At 50.4% G+C, this 12156-nt stretch overlaps 1 protein-coding gene across 1 annotated transcript in view; it reads left to right on the top strand.

The window, feature by feature from the left end:
• Positions 1-12156, top strand: part of SHB (SH2 domain containing adaptor protein B) — a 146083-nt gene that overhangs the window by 100984 nt on the left and 32943 nt on the right. Inside the window, exon 4 of the mRNA XM_049895310.1 lies at positions 11227-11398. Coding sequence (XP_049751267.1) covers positions 11227-11398 — 172 coding nt within the window. The remainder of the gene's footprint in view (positions 1-11226; positions 11399-12156) is intronic.

The following is a 12156-nucleotide window of genomic DNA, read 5'->3' as shown; positions in this document are numbered from 1 at the left end:
TGTATGCACATGTGCAGGCGTGCGCACGCGTCCAGACCAGGTGGTGGGGGGGCTGGGGAGTGAGGCAGGGTCTGGCTAGGCCCCATCCTCCATGTCATGTGCCTCGTGGAGATGCCCCGCATGGTTTTCTCTATTATCTGATGCTCTCTGCGATGAGTTCTGGAAGCCTGGGGTGCAGAATCTGTAGCTGGGGAACGTCTGTGTGAGATAGAGTTGGTTGGGTAGAATTGTTTTCATTTCTTTCCACCCCTCAGATTCTCTGTATGTCTAGCCTGGATGAGAAAACCTGGATAGTGAACTCTGTGTTTCCAAATTTTGAAAGGGCTGTGGTGGGTCAAAGGTGTGGCGTATGACCTGGGAGACCCAAAAGGGCAGAGCTGGGCCCACGAAGGGAGGAGTCACAGGGAATTAAGATTGGGTAAATTATAAGAATTCCACTTTGCCCTGAATGTACATAATGAGTTCCCCATCGCTGGAGGTGTGCAAGCAGGAGATTGGTTGTAACAGGATGGATAACAGAGGGCTTCACCCAGCAGTGGGGCTGGCCAAAGGTGGGGAGAAAGGAGGATCTTTGTATTACCTAGATGATTCCATCTATGAAGCAAAAGTGCCTCTCACCTTCCACAATGCTGTCTTGTGTTGCATTTGTGAAAGAGGCCCTTCTCAAAAGGACATTGTGGCGTACCCCAGGGAAGTAGCCCTCCTCGTCTATGCTGTCACACCCATGCTGGCTCAGCCAGTGCCTCCAGACTAGCCTTTATGGAGGTCGGCTGCATGCTCTTCCCTTCTAGGTTATACTGTGGGGGCTGCAGCTTCAGGAAGGCTCGATTATCACTTCCTGTTGTCGTGAAAACGGCTATCACAGGGTGTGAGGTGGTCCTAGTTTCTGGAGAATGAAAGTCTTCCTTGTCTCCATTCTGTGGCCATATTTAATTAAGGGTTTGAGGAGTGGGTGGTTGAGAAATACTATAAGCTCTCTGAAGAGTCCTAGGCTTTCATGGCCTGCCCCCTCCCCAGAAAGCTGATCCCGGCATTCGCCAATGCCCCATCCTACACAGTTGCCTATGTTGGATCCTAGCCCAGGACAGATGCCGCTCAAATTTCACAGCTGGCTGTATGGAGTGGGCTGCAGCCTTCTGCCTCCACTGAGAGATGGTGTGGCTCCCATCAAACTGTTAGCCCCTTCCCAGCCCAGAGAGACACCTGCCTTCCAGAGCTGGCTGGAGTCTGTTCCCGGTGTCCTTTGAATCACCCCCCAGGAGTCTTTACAGCAACAAATTACATGACTAGCAGGTGGGCCTAGAAATGGCCCTCCTGCCCTGTCCCCAGTCCCCGCCCTGCCCCCAGTCCCCACCCTGCCAGATGCGACTCCAGGCCCACAAGGCCTGTGTGAGCAAGCAAGGAGGAGCCTCAGATGACATGACAGTCCCAGGGTGGCACAGGCTGGAGTGAAAAATCTGACCACCCCTGGGCTTGTCGTCTGTGGGGATGACTGGTGCCTCTACAGCTCTGGACGGGGGCCCTGGTTGTGAGATGATTAGATGGAGCTTCCACAGGAGTGGCCCACACAGGGAGGGGCGTAGGGCAGGGCAGGGCTGTGGAGCTGGGGTGGATAACCCCGAAAAGCAGACCCACGGTGGGGGAGGCACATAGTTTGTATCTTCCACTCTGAAGGGCTGTTGCAAGGACAGGGATTGGGCCTGTCCTGGGAGCCTATGAAATGAGGCCAGGTATGCCCTCTGCAGAGGGTCCTGGCGAGAGTGCTGACACGATCACTAACGTTTACTGAGCTCTTCCCCTGTGCGGAGCACTTTGTCCACCTTGATCCTCATGACAACCCTCTGGAAGATTAGTTTCCTCATTTTACAGATGAGAAAACTGAGGCCCAAGGAAAAATAACTTGCCCAGGGTCCCACACCTGGTCAGTGGCGGAGCTTGGATTTGAACCTGCACACTCTGACTCCAGAGCCCGTACCCTAAACCTAGTTAGATGGCTGACCTCCCTGAGTTACCCAAGATGCTGCATGAAATATGGCTTCCCTGTTAGAGCCCTTGCTCTCCCACAGCCCCCAGGAAGGGTGGCGTGCCTTTCCTCTCCCTTGCGCTGATTCCTCCCTTCATCTACAGCTGATACGATACATACTGGGCTGTATGTCCCCTCTTGAATAGTTCCAGCTGAGGATTCTGTAGGAAACAAAGTGCCTAGGTTCGTGCCTGCATGGGGGTGACCAGCGTCATCCTACGAGTTGGTCAAGTTCTGCTATTACTCAGCATCCGGAGGGGCTCCCACCCCACACCATGCTTTCCCTGGTCCAGATGGGGAAACTGAGGCCCAGAGTAGGGAGGGAAACTGCTGAAGACCTCATAGAAGAGCTAGGCAGACCATACAGAGAGGATGGTTCAGCATTTCCTTATAATCCAATGAGTAGTGCTAAAAGCTGCATCTTTAATTATTTGCAGTTGCCTCTGAGAAGTAAGCAAGCTCTTGATCGAGGAGCCAAAGGGCAGGAGAGTATGGAAAGGAGGCCCTTGAGACCTTTTTGAGAAACAAGTTATTTTCATTGCAGCTCACCATCTGAAGATGTGTCTTGATTGAAATTACTTTTCAGGCGATGTCCTGGGCTCAGCCAGTGATGGGTCTGCCTCCCCACAGAGATAAAAGACAGATGACTCAAACTGTGCTCAACATAGTTATTTTGAGTACTTGTCTGTCTTCCCCACTGGCTCCTTGGCAGGTTGCTATGCTCTAGAAAGCTTAGGATGGTGTCTGGCATGCTGAGACCCAACAGGGCAATAGAAGGAGTCAGACAATCTCAAGTTCACATACCGGCGCCACTACTCACCAGCTGCAGGACCTCAGACAGGTGGTTTGATCTCCCTGAGTCTCAGTTTCCCCATCTGTAAAATGGGAAGTCGCATCTTTGTCACACTGGACCTCTGTGATGATCAGGGAAGAAGATCTGGATGAAAAGACTTTGTAAGCCCTAATTTTGTTATTGGTGTTCAGAGAAGGCTTGCTGTAGTAAATAAAATTGAATTTGATATGAAAACCTACTGCATAAAGACGTATTTAGAGGGCACGGAGGATCCATTCAGGAAGCTTATTCCCATTTATGCTTGGCATTGAGAAGCATGGATGGCGTGGAGAGCAGGCTTCTGTAGGGAATCTCAAGTCTCCGTTCCAGCAGTAGTTCTAACCATGAGCCCCTTGGGTCTTCCAGTCTCCATTCGGTCCCTCCTGAGGGCTGGGTCGCTGGTCCCCGAATGGGAGAGGGTCCTTTTTCTCTCTGCCACATCCGTCCTGACTCTAGGAATCATCTGTTTATGGGTTAGTTGGTTTGCCAATTGAAAGTGCCTCAGAATCACCAGGAGAAAGCGTAAAACAGATTGCTGAGTCCCACCCCCAGGAGTTCCTGATTCAGTAGGTCTGAGGCAGGGCTTCAAACCAGTTCGTTCCAGTTCAGACCTCTGCTGAAAATTTGCATTTCCACCCCAGATATACTGAATCGGAATGTACAGTTTAACAAGATCCCCAGGCGATTCTTAAGTATAATAAATTTTGAGAACCACTGCTATACTAGCGGTTCTCAGAATTGGTCCCTAACCAGCAGCATTAGCATTGCCTGGGAGCTTGTTAGGCAGATTCTCAGCAGGGGTTTAAAAAGCCTTGGTCTGTGGCTGAGGCATGATAATTTGTATTTCTAACAAGGTACCAGGTGATGGCGATGCTGATGCTCTGATCTGGGGACCACACTTTGAGAACCACTGGCCTAGGGCTCACTGTTAGTGTTCTATGTGTTCAGTGTTGGGGTAGGGCTAGGGAGGGGTGATCTCAGGTCAACCCAGGTGATACCAACTTCATCTCCTCCAGGAGGTCTTCCCTGACCTGCCCACCACCCGTATCCGGTTTGGGCTGAGCTCCTTCCCTGTGCTCCTACCACACCCTGTGCACATTGGTATATTCCAGAACAGCCAGGTGTACACTTAATAATGTAAGCTTGAGAGTTGCTGACGTTATGGTGTTCGCTCCTTAGCTGGGCGCCCTCGAGTTTTGACACCTTTCTAGCCTCATCAGGTGAGGCTAAAAGGGTAGAGAAATGGAACGGTCCCAGGTATGTTTATTTCCTAAAGAACTGTGAGTCATCTGTGAGCCAGCTCAATTGACTAAAATAATCCCATTAAGCTAGTAAGGAGGAAGAGGGGAAAGACAGGAAATTAACATTTACTGACCACTATTGTGAACATCTGGGGCCTTGGTGGCGCAGTGGTTAAGAGCTATGGCTGCTAATCAAAAGGCTGGCAGTTCAAATCCACCAGCCACTCCTTGGAACCCTATGGGGCAGTTCTACTCCATCCTGTAGGGTTGCTATGAGTCAGAATCAACTCAATGGCAGTGGGTTTGGTTTGAGTTTATTATGAACCTGACAAAGGTTAACCCTATGAAGGTGGGTGTTTCTCCCATCACACAGGTGACAATACTGAGGTTCAGAGAGGGTGAGTGACTTGCCTGTGGTCACACAGCTCGTAAATGGCAAAGCCATTACTCTTGTTCTTTGCACTGCTGTATTGACATCGTGAGCATAGAAAGGACTGGCTTGAACATTGCGTTTATCTTGAACCATTGTGAAACGGGTTTGGTTATTGTTGATGCAGAAACCATTGAGCCCACTCCATGTCGATCTCATGACTTGTCACTGTCACCGCCAAACACAAATGCCCTGAAGCTGGTAACACTGATGTTGTGCTCATCAGGACACCAAGCCAGATTTGCTGTTCCCACCAAGCCCATGACTCATCCTCCAGAGCAAAGAATAAGCAGGCTCAGCCTCTGTGGAGGGCACCTAGGGGAATCTCGGACTTGGCCCCCCACCCGCCACCAGCTCTTTGACCTCCTTCTCACAGTTGGCTTTGCTTGCCTCCATGATGCTTTCTGCCCATTGCATAGCTTCCCAGAATGCCTTGGGCCCGTAAGGAAATTAACAATTGTTTTGGTACTGGGAGCTTTTTGCTGTGTAATGAGTAACAGTTGTAATTAATGTTTAACACGTGTGAACAGCAGATCTGCCGAGAAAAGGGGGTTTAAATGAGAACTGAGATCACTGGCTTCCTTTAGCTAATGTTACTGAGGGACAGGTTTTTCCAGTTGGCGTTTCTGTTTGGCATACGAATGAATTCATTTAGTAACCTAAAAGAAATGAAAAACGCCAACCTTAATAGCTTTGGCTCATCTGCTGATTATACTGATAGATAGAAATGTTCCTTCAAGTACCTTTATTTCCTGTGAGGGGGAAAAAGCAGGGCTTAAGATGGGTTTTTTCTAGTTCGAGCCTCTGGTGAGAATTTAATTTTCACCACCAGATATACTGAATCTAATCTATAGTTTAACAAGATCCCCAGGTGATTCTTATGTATAATAAATTTTGAGAACCACCTCTGTACTAGTAGTTCTCAGAATTGGTCACTAACCAGCAGCATTAGCATCGCCTAGGAGCTTGTTAGAAATGCAGATTCTTAGCAGGGGTTCGAACCAGAAAGGAACTGGTTCAAAGCCTGGGGAAAAAAAAGAAAAAAACCCACAAAGACTTGGTAAAATATCTCTTAGCTCTTCTCTTTGGCAAATCAAAGATCTCCAAAATCCAGGAGATTTTTAAGCTCTACAAGGTTAGAGACCCTACATGCCTGTGTCCCTACCTAGCACAAAATAAACCTGGCACATAATAAACACTCAGATATTTGTTAAATTATTGAATAAACCAGCTCTCAGGAAAAACAGTCCCAGGTTCTTGGGAGGGGGAGATGCGTTAGAACCCACAGAGATGGTTTGTTTTCACATCCATTTTTTTAGGATGTAAACCTGTCTCCTCTCCAGGTGAGGTCTGAGGAGACCTGCAGGGGAAAGGGACAGTAATAATTGACTGTGACTTCCGTGGTTACCACCTCTGGTCAAACTCCCAATGAGAAGCTGAAAGTGTGTCTGACGATTGGCCTGGGATGCCATGTTGGGGGTGGGAAAGACTGGCGTGTGGGTTGATGGCACACAGCCATGGGAGAGCTATGTCTGTAGCCAACCCCTGGCTTGTCCCCTCTCTGTCCTCCCTCACTGCCACCTGATCTGAGGCAGCAGCAGGAACACAGCTGAGCCAGGGCTTTGGTGGGGATGGGGAGACACGATTCCACAAATGCCCAGCCTGCTCTCTGGAGGCCCTCTGAGACTTGGGGTGGAGGGGTGTCACTTTTTAGGATTCTAAATAACTGTCTGTGGGTGTCTACAGGGGAAGCTACCAGGAGGCCTATGTGAGCAGGCCTCCTCTGTCTGGCATGGCAGGTGGGCCCGGCCCAGGACTAGCAATGTGCCCAATAACCCAGGGGCTAGAGCCGTGAAGTCTGGATTGAAGTCCCTGTGCTGCTACTTGCTAGCAGGGTGACCTGGAGCAAGTTGCTTAACATACCTGTGCCTTTGTGTCCTCCTGTGTAATGGGGATGGTAATAGGCACTGCCTTGGTGAGTTGTTTGGAGAGCCCCGTGTGCTCATCTGTGTGCAGTGTGTGGCCACAGCACAAGTGCAATAGATGTTGGTTTTCGGTATCATTGTTACGGCTGTTCATTTTGAGAACGGATTGCATGGTAGGCGGGCTTATGCTGATCTCTTTAGAGACACCCGGGATTCAGGACACCTGGGTTCAAGTCTCTGTTCAAGTCTAGCAGTTGACTTTATGCAAGTCTGTCTCTTTTCCAGACCTCAGTTTCTCATGTAAAATGAGTCATGAGGGTGCAGATGGCTTGCTTTGGCAGCAGTGAAGGCCTCTGCATTTAGGGTATTGAGTCATTTTCATCAGGATTTATCCTTAGGTTTCCCGTAGCCAAGCGGCAGCCCCAGGGGCAGGGTCTTTGCACCATGCAGTGGTATCCCTGTTCACCATGGGGAATGCGCACGCGCGCGCACACACACACGCACAGAGCCACTCCCCCTTCTGCCAGGCCCGCCTCCTGGCCCAGGCCTGGGTGTACATGTGTGGACACCGTTCCTGGAACCCAGGCTCCAGCCCAGCACCTGCCTCACAGCCTTCCCAATGACCTGCCTCGCGGGGAGTCACCAGCCACCTCCCCTCACAATGAGGACCTCTGTTCTCGGGCACCTCCCACACCAGGTGGCACCTCATTGCCCTGGGGCCTGCGTGTGTCTGTGAGGTGAATACAGAGGCTTCTTGTTGGCAATCCTGGAAATGCAAACCAAACATTTGCTGAGCCGTCTGTTGTCTTACGACCTGATGGAGAGGAGCTTGCACTCACCGGGCAGGGAGAGCAGAAAGGGAAAATGAGGGCTCTCTTGAACTGGAGGGAGAACGGGGCTTCACCTCTCTGGGCCTCAGTTTCTTCATCTGTAAAACGGGAATGCTGCTTGTCTTGCATGCTTGTGAGGATCAGATGAGACAACATAGTACGCATGTTTTGAAAGCTGAAACAGCAGTGGGTTGTAGTGCTGGGAACAGAGTTGTCATCTAGAGGTGTTCATGCATTGTTGTAAAAGTTTGTGGCATTTTTGTGGACTCCTGGGATCATGTAGCCCACTTCCCCCTCCCCAAACCAGTGCACAGTCTCCCCTCCTGGCCCTCTCCGGGGGGGTTCACAACACACAGGGTAGCAACCCTTTTGTACCGCTCCTCCCCTGGCCTACCCCAGCTTTTCCCCAGCCCAGAGTCCTGGTGTTGACACTGTGGAGGAATCAGGTACCAAGTACAGCTTGGAAGGGGCATCTTTGACACCTTGATTCTGCTCTCTGTGCACTTGTTTCTTCATAATAATCTGATATCCATGAACGAACACCAGGCCTGGAGAACTCTCCAGGCTCTTCTTCTTCAGCTCCACATGGCTGACAGACGTGGCCCATATTCCTTTCAGGTGCATCCATAGAGGGGCCCAGGAAAACTCTTCATACACTGAGACTCTGTGCATACAAAGTCTTGTTTTTAATCATTGCAGTCCTCTCTGTCTCTGCTTGAAGGGGTCTATGTCCTATACTGGGGACCTGGGAGGGTCTTAACTCCAGAGCAGCCAGGAAGAGGCAGGATGTTAGTGAAGCCCACAGGTAGATTGTCTGAACTTGGAAAACATTGCAGGCCTCACCTGTGGCCCAAGGCCATGAACCCCTTGGCTCCCCTCCAGCTCCCATTGCATGGTCTCTATCCCCTGGGGTCACTGTCCGGACCCTGAGTCAGTGGGCGAATTACTTGACCATGCCAGGCCTCAGTTTTGAGGCCTTATAGGGCCACAGTGAGGGTTGGAAGAGAACAGCCACATGAGGTCCTCAGCACAGTGCCTGCCTGAGAAAAGGAAGCACCAAGTAAAGGTTAAGCCATTTTTCAAAACGGTTTTAGTCCAGCTCCTAAGTTTCCCTTCTTGACTAATGAATGGAAATTTATGGTCCTGGTGGCCTGGGTAGAGGATCATTAGTTCAACAAATATTGAGCACCTGTTACATATCAGGCACTCACTGTTCTAGGCATTGGGGGTCCTGCCTTGAACAAAACAGAGTAAAATGTCCTGTCCTCTTGGAGCCTCCAGTCTAGTGAGGAATTCCAGCAGGGATCAGGGAAGAGGAAGGTGGTTTCTGATACCAGGCACTTTATATTCTTGGGTACACGAGTGTGAATTGTCCTGAGCACAGATGTATGACCATGTGGGTAAGGAGGGTGAGGACCACCATTTCCAGGGGCCCGACTGGACTTTGATCCATCATCTGTTCCTGACCACCTCCACACTCGCTTCAGGTATAGGTATTGCCAACCCTCTTTTATAGATGAGGCAGCTTAGGCTCAGAGAGGTTTAGATACTTGCCCAAAGTCGTGTAGTAAATGGCGAAAGTAGGATTCAAACCCAGGTGTTCCTGACTCCAAGGTTCATGCCTTTCCACGATACTGAGCCACTTCAGTTCCTCCATTCCCTGACCTTGTTTCTGTCATCAGCCCTTCACTGAGCCAGCTGCATGCCGGGTGAGGGGAGGGTCACAGGAGGCTATGCCAAGTACTGCAGTAGGTTTGGGGCAGACAAGAGACTAATCCCAGTTGCTACCCACACAGAACGCCCAGGCTGATTGGGGGAGAGTGGTGTGGTACCCATTCAGTTGTGCCAAGTGCTATGAGCGCCTAGAAGAGGGAGAGGGTGGTTCTTAGCAGGGGATCAGGCGCAGCTCTGCGGAGGGCAAGTTTGCCTGTGAGTGAGGCACAGGTCGGGCCTCACCCACCCTGCAGGTTTTCTTGTGGGGAAGGAGGGCCTGAGAGTGGCGGGTGCTGGAGCCCTGGAGCCCCAGTCCTAGGCTCAAACCTCAGCCCTGCACTTAGCTTTGAGACGCTGGAGGAGTTCTTCCCCACCCTCCCTCTACACCCGTTTCCTCCCCCGTTACACGTGCAGGGGTGTTGTGAGGGTGAGAGTAACACAGAGCATGGGATGTTGTCTCTGTTGTTGGCAGGGACTGGACTTCAGGGCTAAAAATCCAAAACCAAACCCATTGCCATCCAGTCAATTCCAACTCATAGCGACCCTATAGGATAGAGTAGAACTATCCCACAGGGTTTCTAAGAAGCAGCTGGTGGATTCGAACTGCTACCCTTTTAGTTAGCAGCTGGGCTCTTAACCACTCTGCCACCAGGGCTTCAGGGCCAGTCAACATAAATTCTGTAATACAAGTAGAAAGGGGACCGCCAGCTTCAGAACTAGAAGAACAACATGAGCTGGGTGTTGAAGGATGAATCCTTTCATAACACCAGGACCTTTTGAAAGGCATCGGGACATCACAAAGGGGCCACCTCACCTGCTCTGGAGCCGGAAGATGGCTGGTAGGCCAAGTCCTAGAGGTCTTTAACTGGGTCACCACCCCCACTGCCAGCAGGACTCTGGTCCCCATCATCAGAGCCAGAGTCAGAAGGGCTCCTGGTGCCTCATCTTGCCCAGCTCTGAGTCTCACTTCCCTCTACAGGATTCCGAGTTCCATTTTTAATTGCCTATAGATGGAATTAATTAGGTTCTGTCATTTTAATGACTCGCAGGAGTGGTATTTTTTTTCTCTAAATGCAGATATTCTTTTGAGGGATTGTGTCTTTATCTTTTGCAGAAAAATCACTAAATTAAAAGTATTGCCATTTTAAATTGCAGATTAAGGAGAAACTTAATTAGAAGGAATGAAAGCATTTGTGTTTGGAGCTTTTGTTCTGTTTTTCTTTTTTTTTTTTGCCACTGAATCATAGCACTTGGAGTTTGTATATGTTCATTTTAGGTGAAATGATTTGCCTAATTAAGCCTGTCACTCATCACCACCTGTTCTCTCTTAAATACACAGCTATATTGTTAAGCTTGGAAGTGAATGTATAAATTAATTCAGTGGAGAATTACAGTGTTGACTAGGATGTTACTAGGTTTTATCCAGTTTATCTGGTATGAAAACTGATACTTTTCCCCCAAAAAAGCAAAACAGCAGCTAATTAAGTTTCTTGACTCAGGATTTCATTGAGCACCCATTATGTTACAGGCATTGTACTAGGCACGGGGGACAGGAGCAAATATGGTGCAGCCCCTGCCCTCAAAGGGCTTGAGTCTAATGGGAGCCAAGCAGGGAAAGTGGGTACCATGGCCCGAGGTGAGTCTGGGGAGGAGGAGGTACAGTCAGGGAAGGCTTCCTGGGGGAGGTGACCCCTGAAGGGCAGTTGGAGTCAGTCAGATGGAGACTGGCTAAACAGAGAGAAGGGTGTCGTGGCAGTTTCGGTGGAGCACCGGGCTGTGCAAGGGAAAGGCTCATTCAGAGGCAGATGCCTCCGGGAAGTTGCAAGGAATTGAGTGTGGGAGGCAGGAGATGAATGAAGGGGTACTGGCCAGAGAGCCAAGGCGGGTCCTGGAGAGCCTCGTAGGTTGTGCTGAAGCACTTGGGCTCTTGTCTCACCTCCTGTGGCAGGAAGTTTGCTATGGGTTTTATATTGGCAGCAATTCCCAATCTCTGATTGCAGCCAGTGGAACCCTGGGATGTCAAAGGTGAAAGTGACTTACAGTTCATCCGTTCCCTCCTCCTTCGCTAAGCAGAAGGCACAATCTTTGGAGCTATGTTTTTTCCATTGCCTGAAACAGCCTCTGTGAATTGTAAAGCCCCGGCTAGGACAATTGAACCCTTGCCATGCACTGCCCAGTAACCCCTGGGCTGAGCTCCAGGTAACCATGCTGTCTCGCTCTCCCCCCCCACAGTCCAGTTTAACGGAACCGAGAAGCGGCAGGCATCCCCCTCGCCTTCCCGGGACCGGCGGCGCCAGCTTCGAGCTCCCGGAGGGGGCTTCAAACCCATCAAACATGGGAGCCCCGAGTTCTGTGGGATCCTGGGAGAAAGAGTGGACCCTGCCGTCCCCCTGGAGAAGCAGATGTAAGTTCTAACAGCAAAACTCAGCCTCACTCCCTGTTCATCCAGTCTCTGCTCTTTCCTACATTGTTTTTCTTGGTTTAAAAATTCAGACTCAGAATGGCAGAGTGAAAGGGGCCTCATGAACAGATGTACTGACCCTCATGTACAGTGGGCTGGCTGAGGCTCATAGACGGTCAGGGCCACCAGCAAGTCAGTGGTAGAACTGGGATTGGAACTCGCATCTCTGATTACTAGCCCTGAGCTTTTGCTGTCCACACTACACTTCCTCCCTTTCCTTTGATGCCAGCAGCAGGGACTGCAGAGTAGTCCTCGTGGCTCCTCCCTCCTCTTACGTCCTTGTTTCTACTTTCATCATGCAGTAGATGAGTTCTTCGAAAGCCAAGTGTAAACTAAAACCTGTTCCCAGTTGATTTATTTTCTAGCTAGAGAGATGTTTTTGCTCCACATCTGCTGCATTTTAGCTGGGCAGAGCCTATACGCTTTTGATTGGGGTTTCCTCAGCCCTTTTGATTTGGGTCTCCGCAGCCCCTGTGATTTGAGTCTCCCCAGCCCTTTTGATTTGGGTTTCCTCTGCCCTTCGCCCAGTGCTTGGGCCCAGGCAGTGGCCACGTCCCATCTGTGCTGCCCACAATGTCTCTTGCCCCTTTCCCACCGTGAGACCCCCCAGCGTTGTGCTGAGTCAGGCCTTTACCTCCCTCGCCCCCAGCATCGTGGTTATCACCTCCAGAAAAGTCCTCACCTCTGCCCTCAGCCAGGTT

The sequence above is a fragment of the Elephas maximus genome, chromosome 9 (assembly GCF_024166365.1).
Source record: "Elephas maximus indicus isolate mEleMax1 chromosome 9, mEleMax1 primary haplotype, whole genome shotgun sequence".
NCBI lineage: Eukaryota > Metazoa > Chordata > Mammalia > Proboscidea > Elephantidae > Elephas > Elephas maximus.
Note: the sequence above shows the minus strand (reverse complement) of the source record. Positions and strands in the feature narration are given on the sequence as shown.